Source organism: Larus michahellis, chromosome 15, assembly GCF_964199755.1.
Source record: "Larus michahellis chromosome 15, bLarMic1.1, whole genome shotgun sequence".
NCBI lineage: Eukaryota > Metazoa > Chordata > Aves > Charadriiformes > Laridae > Larus > Larus michahellis.
This window is the reverse complement of record NC_133910.1, coordinates 13,206,109-13,220,988: the sequence shown is the minus strand read 5'-3', so window position 1 is coordinate 13,220,988 and position 14,880 is coordinate 13,206,109. Positions and strand designations below refer to the sequence as shown.

The window sequence follows — 14,880 nt, the reverse complement described above, 5'->3', positions numbered from 1 at the left end:
TTTTCCAGTTGATCTGAGTCTTCCAGCCTGGCTGCGGGTTTGGAGTGCAGAACAGGGTGACTGTTTTGTCAGAACTTGTTGAACAACCTGAGTTAACAAAGGAGTGCAAACCTCCTTACCCTGGCCTCAAAGCACTGCAGTTGCCTGGGGGGAGCGCTGCAAGCTTCCTTTTTCTATTTGCTTCCGTGTTTGCCCGCAGCAGAGTGTGCCAGTGAGGTAGGTGGGTGGTGCCCGTGCAGTTTTGGTGGAAAGCACTGAGTGAATAAGGCACAAACACATCAAACAGCTTTAATATCGCAAATTGGCTTCGTGGGTATTACACGGTTAAGGCAAAACAACTATTCACTGAACCAGAGAATCAGAAAAAAGATACTTGACTTAAACACAGGAACTTCCCTAGCCACAGTGCTTCATACCTTGGACCACAACATAAGAGCCAAAACAATTTCCCATAAAATACAGGTTTTTTTACTCTCTGCTTTGATCAACCTTGGTGAGCTTCGAATTTAACGCAGCTTGGCTGACTGCCTGTTCACTTGTGACAACTGCCACTTCAGTGACTGGACTGCAAACATAGGGAAAAGTTCAAAATCAACTGTGCCGTAAATAATCCTTATTAATTATAAGCTTTTTAATTTTTTGCATGGAAGAGGCTTAATGATACAGCTTTCTATAAACTCAAAGACAACATGAGGGTCTTGGTCAGCATTGACATAAAAAGCGTCTTCATAAAAATCCTCCAGTTCCTTGACATTCCTGTAATAGGTTTCCAACTGCTTCTCAATATTTTCTTCCTTGTCTCTAGGGTGCTGCCTGAGACGGGCTTGGATCTCCGGTGTGGGTGCTGGTCTGAATGTAGTGTGGTATCTGGAGATGAGACACAAATGCCACCGCTTCAGCTCAAGGTGAGGACACAGTGGCTATTTCCTAAGATTCAGAGCAAGTAATCTGTCATCCCTGCTCTCAAGAACGCTGGATGCTCAAAAGGCAAGAGTTTCTCTTGAGGTGACCCAGAGAGAGTGCTGCTGGTGTTCATACACTTCACACAAGGTGTGGAGAAATCCCCATCACGCGCCAAGCGCTCCAGGTTCAGAAGCATTTCCAGATCTGTTCCAGATCCAATCCCAAGGTATCCTGTTTTACTTGTAATCTTTGATTTCTATCTTAAAAAAAAGCATCCAAAAAAGCCCAACCTTAATCCTTAGCACCTGTTACAAATCTTTGCTGTGCTTTACTGTTATGCTGATGCGGGACATTAGTCAGGAAAAAACTGCCAAACTTTGCGTGCTTTCTTTGCATCGAATCAGAGCCCAAACCCAGCCCTGTGCCCAGCATGAAGGACCTGAAGGACCCGTAACTTAAAATGTGTTTTAGGCTCTCAGACTTTGGAGACTTCCCTGCCCAGATTCAGAAGTGCAGCAACACGGCGGGGATCACCAGTATTAAATTTTGCAAGTATTTCCTAGCAGCGGGCATGCGGCTGAGCTCCCAGCACACGGCAGAAGGGCAGCGGAAGCACAGCCCTTCCTCCACACGGTCTCCAAATCACCACAAGCTCGAGCTTGAAAGATTCTTCCTCTTGATAAGCCACTACGAGCAGGGTTAATACTGTTAGTGCTAAAGATCACTGGAAGAAGTTAAGAAGACACAAATATTCTACTTTGGTCTCTATTTCTGGGCAGATATCTGGTAGAATGTAATTGCTAACATCTTTATATAGTAGCTGAAGATAAAGAGAGGTTAGTTCACTCTGAGGTAGGTTTTGGCTATTTCTAATTTTCTGATTTCCAAAATGCCAGAATTTGGCTTCCCTGAATTCGCAGCTGTAGGTTCACCCAACTACTCAGGAGGCTTCAGCGAGACCGAGGGGTTTCATCCCCAGAGCATCGTCCTGTAGCAGTGCCGCAGCCCGGCTCCGCCTGCCCAGAGAGCTGACGCCAAGAAGAATTCTGACCATGTTTCTGCGTTGCCAAAGGCTCCCAACAATCGCCAAAAGCTCTTTTGCAAACACGTATTTAACTGTCCTGCCACGGTAATTCTACTTCTGAGTAAACGTCTCTTCTGCTCTAACACAAAACCAGTTTATCCCTCTTCCCGTACAGCCAAATTCCCCGCAACTGTTGGGATAGAAGCAAAACCGAGGAGAGAAGCGGAGTCTCTGTGTCTCTGCACAAACTGCATTACAGCTCGCGCCGGGACACTGATGTGGACACAGAGTTTGTCCCACATTAGGATTATGTAGAGCACAGCTGAAGGCCACCCTCTTCACAGCACTGTAGCCAGTGGTGCAGCTTTAATCTTTAGGATTAGATACAGCATCTAAAACAATTCAATTCACAATGAATTTGGGAGGAATAAAACCCAGCGTTTGGAAGAAGGAAGCGTGTTAACTGGAGCAGATACTGAAAAGGCTAATCCTAATGATAAGAAATGCAAAGATGTGTGAATGATTTGCTTCATACTGTTCACTTCTTCTGAACAACCGCATCACTTATTACGAAAACAAAGAGAACGGTTACAGCAAATCACGGTTGCTGTCACAAGTTAATGTGGCACCTCGAGTGAGACGTCTGAATAATCGTGTATCACTTTGGGACAAATCCAGTATTTATGGCCTTAATCTTTGAGGGTTCAGTATTTGTCTTTGATTCAATAGGATGCATTTAACCATTAGAAGTAAAATAGCGGTTTAAAATTTAAGTGTGGGGAATCATAAAAACAGAGCATAAGTGAAGTTGCAAATCCTCACCAACTCCAGCAGGTATTTGGGGAGATATTTCATTGTTACTTGTTCCCCAAAAAACAGGGGTGGAGCAGACAGTAAACCTGAAGGTCGCTGCTGAAACCAGGTGAGGTGACTGCCAGTGAGATGAACTGCCACGTCTGAGAACCTCAAACGACTTTGCTCTACTAAGCAGGAATTATATTAATACCTCACAGCAGACAGAACCATCACAGGGGCTGGGGGAAGTAAAACGCAGCAAGTTTTTCATTTTCCCCAGCTGGGAAGCCTTCAGAATTCCCATGGGAATGTCTGAAAACCATCTGCATTTAGGCGAGGTTTCAGACGTCTTCCCTCAGCATTATTTTACCAACCAATTTAGTTATCATTAAAATCTCAGACCTGAGCTACTTGCTACTGTAGATTTCGGGCTCCACAATTTTAAAATGCCCTATTCTGAGAACGGGAGAAGCAGGTAGGTGGGTTGGTACTCGAGTAGCTATGAACGTTTTAACTTTTCTTTTAAGGAATCCCTAAGCAAGAGTACAATATTCCCGAGTTTCCTTAGATTTCCATGAAGTCTATCTGGTGCTTTCATCTCGCTGGCAGTCTTGAAAAACGTTAAACATCAAGACACGAGTGCTAACCTTTCCCCGGTGACGGGATCAATCCTCCGTTGAGACAACCGTTCCATGATGGATTCATACGGGAGGTTAAAGAAAAATACCCTGTGGAGAACATAACAATTAAGTGCATTAACACCCTGAGAACATCACTTGTGACCTTCAGAGTAAGTTAATCCTTACCCAAATGAACAGCACACACAAATGTGGAAGTGACAGTGCCACTCAAAACTGTAGCACCAGAAAACATTAGTATATGGACAGGACCTCTTTCCTCTGGTTCTTCTCCTCACGTGGTGTTTAGTCTCCAAGCTTCTCAAGGCAGAAGCTCTTTGACACATGGTACGTGTGGTGCTGCGTCACTGATGGGGCTCAGTGGACAAAAGAGTGTGGACACCAGTGACCGAATTACAGCTGGGTCTGTCGTAGCTCCCTCACAATCCAGCAGCTGCCGCTGAACTTACGCTGGATTCAGCTTCTCAACCCAACTAGCAAACACAATGTAAATTACAAAGGTAAATAAAAAATTTCTACTGTGTCTGTCAAGGACAGAAAAAGAGCTTGTCTGCCAGTATTATGCATTCTTCCCTAATAACAGCACCGCGCAACTCAGTGCCCATGAAAGGGGTTTCCCTCTTGCTGTTATAGTGCTCTGCCACTTCTTTTGCCCTTGCCCCCCGCCCACCCCCGCAGTGTAAGTCCTCCTGTCTCCCACCTGCCTCCTGCATCCTTAAAAGCAGAATGAGTAATAAGACTTAGAATCATAGAATCACAGAATGGTTAGGGTTGGAAGGGACCTTAAAGATCATCTAGTTCCAACCCCCTGCCATGGGCAGGGACACCTCCCACCAGATCAGGTTGCTCAGAGCCCCCTCCAGCCTGGCCTTAAAAACTTCCAGGGATGGGGCTTCCACCACCTCTCTGGGCAACCTGGTCCAGTGTCTCATGGTGAAGAACTTCTTCCTAACGTCCAGTCTGAATCGACCCATCTCTAGTTTTAATCCATTCCCTCTAGTCCTACCGTTACCTGACATCCTAAAAAGTCCCTCCCCAGCTTTCTCGTCGGCCCCCTTAAGATACTGGTAGGCCACTATGAGGTCTCCTCGGAGCCTTCTTTTCTCCAGACTGAACAACCCCAACTCTCTCAGTCTGTCCTCATAGAAGAGGTGCTCCAGCCCTCTGATCATCCTCGCGGCTCTTCTCTGGACACGTTCCAGCACGTCCATATCTCTTTTGTAGTAGGGGCTCCAGAATTGGACTCAGTACTCCAGGTGGGGTCTCACGAGAGTGGAGTAGAGGGGCAGAATCACGTCCCTCGACCTGCTAGCCACGCTTCTCCTGATGCAGCCCAGGATACGATTGGCTTTCTGGATGGCTAGTGCACACTGATAGTTCAAGGTGAGCCTCTCGTCTACCAGCACCCCCAAGTCCTTTTCTTCAGGGCTGCTCTCAAGCCAGTCGCTGCCCAGCCTATATCGGTGCTTGGGATCGCCCTGACCCAGACGGAGGACCTTGCACTTGGTCTTGTTGAACTTCATGAGGTTGGCATGGGCCCACCTCTCCAGCCTGTCAAGGTCCCTCTGGATGGCATCCCTTCCCTCCAGCGTGTCAGCAGCCCCACACAGCTTGGTGTCGTCGGCAAACTTGCTGAGGGTGCACTCAATGCCACTGTCCATGTCGCTGACGAAGACGTTAAACAAGACCGGTCCCAGTACTGATCCTTGAGGGATTCCACCCGTCACTGGCCTCCACTTGGACATGGACCCATTGACAGCCACTCTTTGGGTGCTGCCGTCAAACCAGTTCTTTATCCACTGAATTGTCAGTCCATCAAACCCATATTTTATCAGCTTGGAGACCAGGATGTCATGCGGGACAGTGTCAAAGGCTTTGCTCAGGTCCAGGTAAATGACGTCAGTTGCTCTCCCCTTGTCTATTGATGTTGTGACTTAATACGTGCCACATTATGATGCTGACAATTCCCTGTCCCTTTCGTTAGCACTGACCTGCAGAGAACAGTGCCGGGGCACGGAGGCAGCTCAGTACGGCAGAACCTACTCAACAAGCCTCACTGTTGAGACTGCTAAAGAGGAAATATAAATGCTTGATTTTAAGATCAAAATCTGCAATTCCCATTGAGTCTGAACAAGACATAGTTGCTCAGCATCTTAAAAAGTCAGGCCCTCAGTGTGGGTCCCGTGCTATGAACAACTTTTCACCAGAGGATGGGATGGGACTTGCCAACTTATTTCATCCAGTTACAGAAAAGCCTTGATTTGAATCAAGACAACAGAACCAGAACACACCGTACACCCCTACTGACCCCAGTCACATTACACTGTTGCATATAAAATGTTGTGCCCGTCTCACATTGACTCCTCCTTGGCACTATGGTTCATTATAGCAGCCCTGTTAATTTTATATTCTAGTTCAAAAGCTTTTCAGCAGAAATTTCTCAACAAGCTGCTGAGAATGAGCAGAGATGTGAGTCCCATGTCCCCCAGCTATTGGAAGAGGCCACCGCAATAGGAGCCTAAAGCAGATCTGGACAAAGATCCCGTTCAAGGACTAATTCAGAATGAAATAAAAAGTAAGGCTTCCTTTGAAAACTTATGCAAAAAAACTTTTACCAACTGAGCACAGCCCTAAGGCTGTAAACACATCTTTCTTTATAATACACCTTCTCCTGCTGTTGCCTTCAAGGCCAGGCTTCCTATTTTCGTTTTTGTCTGCCTCTCACAAAAGATACTGTTTGCTTTAGACATTCACCAAAGGAACATTTTACACTGACTGGGTGGGATCAGACCAGATGAAAGGCTGAGCTTTACCTTGGCATGCACATAGCAGATTACTAGAATCCTTTGTAGGATTTAAAGTTATGAAAATCATCTCTCTTTTCAAATGTTTACAGATAATGACTTCTACTCACACTGTGGTAACAAAATAACAGCCGGGAATAAAACATTCAAGATCTCAGAGATTCCAAAGACAGGAAAAGAACAACAGTTTCAACACTCTTTTATCCCTTACACTCTTAACATTTTGTTTTTCTTTGTTTCTGTTGCCCAACAATGGCACAAAAACGTGATTGTCAGAACAGGTAACATCTGATGATATGTCTCAAGATGAATATTCTAGTAGAGAGGAACAACATTTATACAGTCATAATAATTGATATGGCTTCCTATTATATTCTGAAATAAACAAAACCACTAAAGGATTATAACCTGGCATATCAAGAAAGCTTGTCGTAATTCATAGTTACTAACTCAAAAAGTATTATGGTATTTGAAACAGAAGAGCCTAAAAAACTCCACTTAAAAAGCTGCCAACAAAATGAACTCTGAAAGCCTTGTCTGAGATTCCCTTCTTTTTTACACAAGATGCTTCTTATTATCCAGCCTGGTGTCACCATTAAAGAAGAGTGTAGGGGGAAGATGTGGGAGAGTATAGACATCCCTGCTAATATGGATTTTTTTTCCCCCACGTGCATTGTATAATGGCACACACAGAATATACTATACAACAGCACAAACTCCTAATCCAATGGTCCTTCCAGCGGAAGGTGGGATGCCTTACCCTGCCACGCCGTACATCTGTAGATAAGAGAAAACTTCACTCCCCAGGGCTGTCAGTTTAAAATCCTTCAGAAGCAGGAAAAAAAGATGAAGGGGAAAAATACTGACAGAACCACCGTCTAGACTTAAAATACTTCCAATTAGAAAGCTTTATTATCATTTTGAAGGAGACACATACCACACACAGTCTATTATGCAGCCCCAGGAGGCTTACTCACATGAGTAAAGCCGATTTACACGTATGCACTCTCTGCGAAGTGTTAGCCTTGGGTATACGACACGTCTCCTTCAGCTCCTCAAGGCACGTCTGAGCAACGTTTCACCCACATCCCCCTCTCGGGCTGCTGTGACTCAGGCCACATAAGGAACTTGACCCTCCAACAGTCCAGGTAACCTGTTTGATGGATTTCTCTTGGAAATCCTCGTAAGATAGAGGGCTGCATCCATGACCTCGATCCAGCGTTTAGAGCAGTAATTGGAACAACTCCCTATAAGTACTGGATTTGCCTCCAAGGAGAGCTTGGCCCCTTTCACGTACCCAGTGTAATTTTTTTCCACATAAATGCATCCTCTGTAAAGCTCGCTTTAGGAATCAGCCAGGCTTTGTATGTTGTAATGTGTCACAACTTCTATCAAGGGGAAATATGAAACAGATGTCATCAGAATTGGTAGACAGGGAGGCGAGGAAACACAGCCTCATATCAAAGTATACTACATTATACTGCTAGATTAGCATCTAGCGCAGCTTCTCTTTCAGAGTTGGCAAGCTGTTAGCTCAGCTCCGCAACAGGTGAATAACGTCAATCAGCAGCAGTGTGAGGTGCGCGCCGGGGAGGGCTGGGCCGAGATGCACCAAGAATCCGCACTCCTGCATCACCTACCCAGCGGCAACCAAAGCTCACTGGCATCCGGTTACAAACTGGTGCTCGGTGGGGTATAACTCGGTGGAGCCTCTCAGCCCAGGTCTCTGAGGACGAATGTCCCCCTAACTACCACCAAACGGCAACATCGCTGCCAGACGCAGGACCGAAGCCAAGTGATTCGTAAGCAAAGCTCCGTCCTCTCTCCTTTGTTCTCCCTCCCCGGAGAAGGATGTGAAAGAAGGTCCAGTCCCATCAGCCAGCTTTCACAGATAATAAAACCATGAACACAAATATTAAAGGGAAAAAAAAAATCTTGTGTCAGAATCCTGCCTGTCCCTCACTGTACTCGACATCACTTATCTAATCTATTATAGCTTTCAGATACATTAGAGAGATTAAAATCCAACAAATTAATAATGTTGATGGCACCTTCGCTGTGTACCTAGTCAAATGAGAACTAGTCGCCTTTGGACGACGTGAAATATATAAGGCCCCTAACAGCTGGAATATACTGCTGTTTTCCTACCAGCCATCTGGCATTCCAAAAGGGTATTCCAGTCGCTTCTGGCTTCTGACTATTCAGACAGCGTCGTCTACGATCTTAGAGGTCACCAGGGCATCCTGATGGCTTCCCTTCGCAAACGGAGAGAGGAGAAGGTAAAAGGATGGGTGGTAGAAGTTTTATTTCATGCCTAATCATGACACAGCCTTTTTGGAAAAATGTGTCCTGACCATACAATAAGTGAAGGAAGGTTTTTTGACGTACTCAACAGCATTCATCTAATCTGCATTTGTTCCAGATGGCAACCAGCCTAGTAAATCCAAGTTGTTAACAATTGACAGTGCTCAGAGTTGTCCTCAGGAGAATATTTTTGGTGGTGGTTTTCCTGTTTTGTGGATATAATGTCACTGAGTCAAAGCACCTATTATGGAAAAACTATGAGTATTGCCATTAGAAAAGCAAATGCTGTGTGCCTGAATTGTGATATCACTGAGCTAGGGATTAAAGCACGCTCCTCCTGTGTCACCTCCCAGGATGGCTCCGCTGCCTCGCCAGCTGCCTTCACAGCTCAAGAGAACTAAAGCTCTCCCTGTAAGCCACGGCATTCCACTGGTTTAGGTCCTGTAATTTAAACACAGCTGTTTTATGAGGCTGACCTAGATGGATCCAGATGTTGATTGTTCTAGACCGGAGCTATTTGCTTAGGTCAGATTCTCATCCTTGGCATTTCCCATTACCTGGAGTTGCTCTGGATTGACTTTGGTGGAGGGGAGCCCAAAGTCTTTTTTTGTACAAAAAGGAAAATTATTGTCTGTGAAATTTGACCTATACCATTAAATCTAATTGAATTCATACCTTGTTTTCATTTAAGGATGACAAGTGATGCAACACGATATCTGAGACAGAATCCTGACTCCCTAGCTGGCTTTTAAAAACAGAGACTACTGACATGCCTGTGGCTATACCGGGGCTAGATCAAGCCTTGAATAGACTTAGGATGCTTTAATTAAAAAAAAAAAATAAATACACCACCAAACAACACTGGGACACTTTTAATGTAGCATTTAAACTTTTGGGTTGAAACTACAACTTTAAAAATAGCAAGCTATTAATCTTTCCCTTATTTTCTTGACTCCTATATATCTTCTCCCTCGTAGGCAGGTACCAGCTGCCATATTCCCATTCTTCACGCTCTGCACTCTGCAAAAAAAAAGAGGCCCCTGCTGGCCAATTCTTGTTTAAAATTGTGCATAATTGATAGTGGCAAATCTACCCCAGCTGTGTCTAAAACCTCTCCAGGGGCAAGAAAAACACTCTCTGTGACTGTCATTAACTACTAAATTAGCAAGTGCTCCTGGCAGTTTACAACGTAGCACATCAGTCTGCTTTAAAAAAAAAAAAGAACGTGAAGATCAGATGCCTGTGTGATCTCAAAGTTACAGCAAACTTTGCTGGCAGAACTTTGACAGAGCCCTAGCTAAATCAGAGGAAAAGAGAATACAAAAGAGAGAACGAAAGAAAGAGAGAAAAAGGAGTGAAGGAGGGAAAGAAGGGAAAGGACAGGAACACGAAGTTGCCCTATTTTCCAGGCAGACAAATAGAAAATGTCAAATTCAAGGCTATAAAATTGAGCCTTTCATAAGGCTCAAAACACCTTACTCAATATGGAGATATCAATACAGTCTTATCTGATGCTATGGCACAATTCCCCATGGAAAATAACTCTCCTGGAGGATTAGTTCTGGCAATGCAATGGTTACAACTTTTGTAATTGAGATACAAAGCTGTAAAGGAGATGAGCTGCTGAAGTGTACGGATGCAGTAGCTCTCTGAAAGGCTACCACAGGTAAAATCCTTCTGTGATCATTGGCACAAACGCAAGCTCCTCCCTTTGGTTCATAAAACAGAGCCAAAGCAGGCGGAGAAGGAAATAACACAGCTCTCGCAAAAGGATGGAAAAGCCGTGGGGGGCATTATGGACTGAACTGGCAGAGAGACAAGTACCATCTCCAGCAACTGTCCTGAATTCGGCTAAACTGTAAGACCCATTGTTAAAACTGACCACACTTTTTGGTTTTAAAATTTCCAAAAATGCATAAAACTGTACAAACTTCTGGATCATACAGGGACCACAAGCCAGAGAGGGATGGGATGGCAGGCTTGACCAAGGTACAACACAAATCTGCATTGCAAAAAGGTCTTTTTCTTGGGTAGCACCATTGAATTATCACAATAAATCAAGTTAGTGGTTCAAGCTGACAGGTACAAGGAAGTTCAGATTTGAATCCAAGTGACTAATCCCAGGTAAAACCCAGGTTATCTTGTCTTTATTGATTTTCTAGCCAGAGATACCTGACTTGGATCAATCAGTTCCCCGCAAGAATGCTCCCTTTCCTGTAGCATAAAGACACCTTGAACCTGAAACCTTGGCTAATCCTCTTCTTAAGAACTAGGGGCCTAGCCACAGGATCCTGAGCACATTATATTTCCATAATTACATTCTGCATCCCCAAATCCCCTCTTAAAAATTAAACTGGTTACATAGATCTACGTTTTGCCCAATCTTGTTCAGGTTTCTCTCAATGCAGATATAAACCAGATATTTTGCCCATGGGTAACCAGACCGCAAATGATCTTCTGAGGCTGCACTACTGACCGGACACGGATCTTAGTTTAGTTTCTACCCTAAATACTGCTTCTGCATGTCTCTGCAATGGATGAAATGATCCTTATCTCTTATTTATGGAAGGAGCTGTTGGGAGGTTTTATTCACTGATGTCTTTCAAATTCTGGGATATCTTCTGATGAAAGATGCTTGATTTTATTTTGGGAAGTAATTTCACCCTCTAGGTTTTGACCATAAGGGAAAATTCATTGCATAAATGCTAAACCACAGGTTAATCGGCACAAGCGTTTTGCTCATTGAGCTCCTATAATGATTCATGTGATGACAAGCTGTTTCCAGACACTGGATCTTTCTTTTCAAATGGATGCTTTTCTGTCGAATAACTACAAAAGGCAGCTAAGTGGGGCACTATTCCCAGGACATGGCTTCTGGCCAGGGGAGCGAGATGAACAACATCCTCCATAGCTGCAGATGTTCCTGCCCTCCACCAGCAGCGCAGAGTAATGACTCTGTTAGATGTTTTCCACCCACCGGTTAGATGTGTTCAGCCTCCAACAGCCCAGGCAGCGGAGGTGGCAGGGTCCCTCCCGCATCCCACCCCACCAGCCTGGTATCTCAGCAGCATCTCAGCGGGCGCCACGCCGGCTTACGCAGGGGGAAAGGCGCAGCCCTGCGGTAGCACTGTCTGTCTGTTTTACAGAACAATGGGCTGGATCTCGAGCTGGGATCAAGCAAAGTAGCTCCACTGGCGTCACACAGATTTACACCAGCGAAGAACCCCAGGCCTTTTGGCAGCGAGAGCCATTCCACGCGACAGTGGCCTGAAGAGCTACCGGCTGTATAAACGTTACATAGGCACAGCGGAAGGCGCACACGTACAGCGCAAATGTTTTCATACTAGGGGCTTCAACACATTTTTAAAGCATCTTTTGAGAAGGCAATATTAACTCTTCCCATAAAATAAGTGGCTTGGATGCATTAGTACCTCCATTCAGAACTGCTTTACATTTCTCCCCTCATTTTTATTCTTTGCCTCCTTCTTACTCTCAGCTGTTATTCTAGCATCTTTGCATTCCCCCTGGAGTTCATTCCAGTGGTGCTTTATGAATCACAGAGTAAGATGGCAGCCAGCACTGCTTTAGAGTAATGTGGCTGGCACGGTTTCCACCACCCGCAAGGTTAATCAAACTCAGTCTCAGATAATCGAAAGCCTCTGCAGCCCCAGAGGCCCGAGGTCAGGAACCTGAACCCGCTTCCCCAAATGCAGTCATGTTTCCTCAGATGCTTGCAACCCTCCCCTGCAATAATTAGACTCTGCAAAGCAAATCTTGAGTGGAGCAAGAACTCCAGGGTTAAGCACTAGCAAACTCATATCAGAACTGATGCCTTTGCTACCCGTCTGCAGCTTTTCTCTAGTACCTCCTGCTCCTAACAAGGAAACCTATACTCTTCTTCCTTATTAAATAAATGGAATCAAATTTATAGTAAATGACGTTTAATCTTAAGTGTTCCTATAAAATGCTACATTAAGTTCCCCCCACTCCCATCATTTAAACGCTAACTTTTGTTGTTGGTAGGATATTTGGTATATAAAATAAAATAAAGAACTGACACCAAAAAAGTGTATGATTTGGGGGCAAGGGGAGGGAAGAAAAGAATGGATTATAATGTGTCATTTTATATATGTGTCAAAGGAAACCAATTTCATAATAGGGAATAAAAATTCCCTGTTTAAATACTGTCAAATAAATCCTCAAATGTAATAGGGTTCACTTCTGGGGAAAAGAAAACTAAATCCGATTAAATATTAATGTGGCGTAGTATTAATTAAGAGAGAAAAAAGTCCATCAAGAGAACCCCAATATGTTTACTGTGTCCCCAGGAAGCTGGAAAATTTCACAATCAAGTGTGTAAATGTTCTAAAAAAGGGTCCTGAATATTTTATGAATATTTGTCATAAAACAGAAATAATAACCACTGTGCAGAGCTATTAGAATTAATATTTATGCTGCCCGCCATGAAATATTCATGGGGACAGAGAAAGGGGGGCCCGTAAGACAAGAATTAATTTACATTGGGCTTGGTTTACCCGCTGGCTTGATGTTTAAAGACGGGTTGACAAGGCTCCGTATGAATCCGTCAGTCACTTGCAGCAGTAGGTGGGGTGAAGGCAGGGGGAGGCGGGGGAAACGGGTCCAAGCTGCTGACAGCTCACAGATTGAGTTTCTGACAGCCCTTAAAAAACCTAAACGGCCCCCCACCTTTTTTTCCTTCTTCCATTGCCCAAGGCGCTCTGTACTGCCACCGTTCATCCGATCTCCCCTTCCATCTGCTGAAATTAAGGAATTAATGAGCGCTATACACTTTACAGCGGGCCCCAGGAATGTTTACTGGTGATTAAATTATAATGCAGCCAAGCTGTATAATTCATGAACCAATTAAAGGAAGTGTTAGTTGATTTGATGGGATGAGGACGTACAAAAAGCATTTAACTAATAGGGAACCGTGGGCTGCCGGTCGCTTTGGCTTTCTCGGATTACGCGGCTAATTGCTCTGCTTTATAGGGCTGTCACAGATAGCCATACATATTTCATTGTTCTCAAATACTTCAATTGTTTGCTTTCGTGTTGCTGCTGTAATATGTAGGAGCCCAGCCAAACTTCAGTGTAGTTAAAGCACTACTCTGCAAAGGCAGGTTGCTCCGGGAGGAGGGAGGAACGAGAGGGGCAGAAGGAGAAGGCTGGCTGACAAAGGAGTAACTTAAAGCCTCAGAGTTAAATGTCACTCAGCAATTACATGATTAAAAGGTGCAACATATGATAGTCTTTTGTTTTACAACTTTTTGGACACTAATATTCTATGCTGACTTCACCACAGAGAAAATATTGGTACACTAAGCTGCATTTTTTTTAATACTGAGGAGCAAAAGAAGAAGGTGGAGAGGGAAGTATATTTAAAAAAAAAACCAGCAGGGAGGGGCTAGATTGCTGTGGTTATCAAGAATAATAATACATCGTGTTTTAACTTACATGGTTCGATATTCTAAAATACATGAGAGATGAAGGAGGTTGATTTCCCATCTGGGAGAACGCTCAGTGTCTAATTCAGAGAGCCGCTGAGTCGTGCTAGCTAGTCATACCAACAACTTCAGTTTATTACTCAAGGAATGGGGGAATTTACCACTTTCTGCTGTTTACAAAGCACTCCCCCCTCAGCTGACAGGCCACAGGATTTGATGAATCGGATTCTCTCTATATCAGTCAAGTTACTCCTGTCCTCAGTCAAAAACAAGCACGTTCTTCTAGCAAAGAAAGCCCCAACCCACATATAGAAGTACACGTATTGCTGAAGAAATTAGGTACTATCAGATAAATACCACAAACACGTGCACTGATTTGTGGTTAGACCCTGAAATCTATTGAATAAAAAAAAAGTTGGGTAAATATGCTATCTCCGTACCTCAGTAACGAAGACTGTGAACTTCTATGGGTCCCTATTGAGGTATATTGTCACCCACCTGAGGAACACTGTGGTAATCCTGACCTCCTGTCTAATTTAGAGCTTTACATCTCAAAGTGTTGTACAAACACCAACTCAATGACTTTCAAGATATCCTGTTGTGTAAAGCTCATAATCTGGTTCATCCCTTTCCTCGCACCCGTTCCGTCCAGGATTTGGCTTTGGAAAGCAGTCCCTGCGGAGTGCCCTCACTGACACCATGGTTTGTCCCTCTCCTCCTCACGTACTCCAGCCTACGGCGCAGAGCACAAGATCCCCCCTCCAAACCTGCCCGCTCCAGAGAAAGCAGAGTGTGCTGGTCTGCCAGAAGCAAAACTCTGTGCAAAACCACACCGGTTTCAAGAAAGGTTTCATTAGGTAGGGACAGCCAACAGCTGGTGCTCAGGATAACTCTTCAAAATGGGCCAGCTTCACTTTGACTTTCTAGTTGTGAAGCATCTCCCAGCC

The 14,880-nt window shown here is 44.4% G+C and overlaps 1 protein-coding gene across 11 annotated transcripts in view; it reads right to left on the bottom strand.

The window, feature by feature from the left end:
- Positions 1–263: 263 nt before the first annotated feature.
- The window catches only part of AK8 (adenylate kinase 8), a 75,513-nt gene continuing 60,896 nt past the window's right edge, over positions 264–14,880 (bottom strand). For 6 of the 11 annotated variants that reach the window (XM_074608306.1, XM_074608310.1, XM_074608307.1 and 3 more), the window contains 2 exons: positions 3,370–3,450; positions 264–867 (listed from right to left, as the gene is read on the bottom strand). In XM_074608306.1, coding sequence (XP_074464407.1) covers positions 621–867; positions 3,370–3,450 — 328 coding nt within the window. In that variant the 3' untranslated portion in view covers positions 264–620. Of the gene's footprint in view, positions 2,320–3,369; positions 3,451–14,880 lie in introns of all 11 variants that reach the window. The other 5 variants (XM_074608309.1, XM_074608317.1, XM_074608313.1 and 2 more) reach the window with 4 other exon arrangements.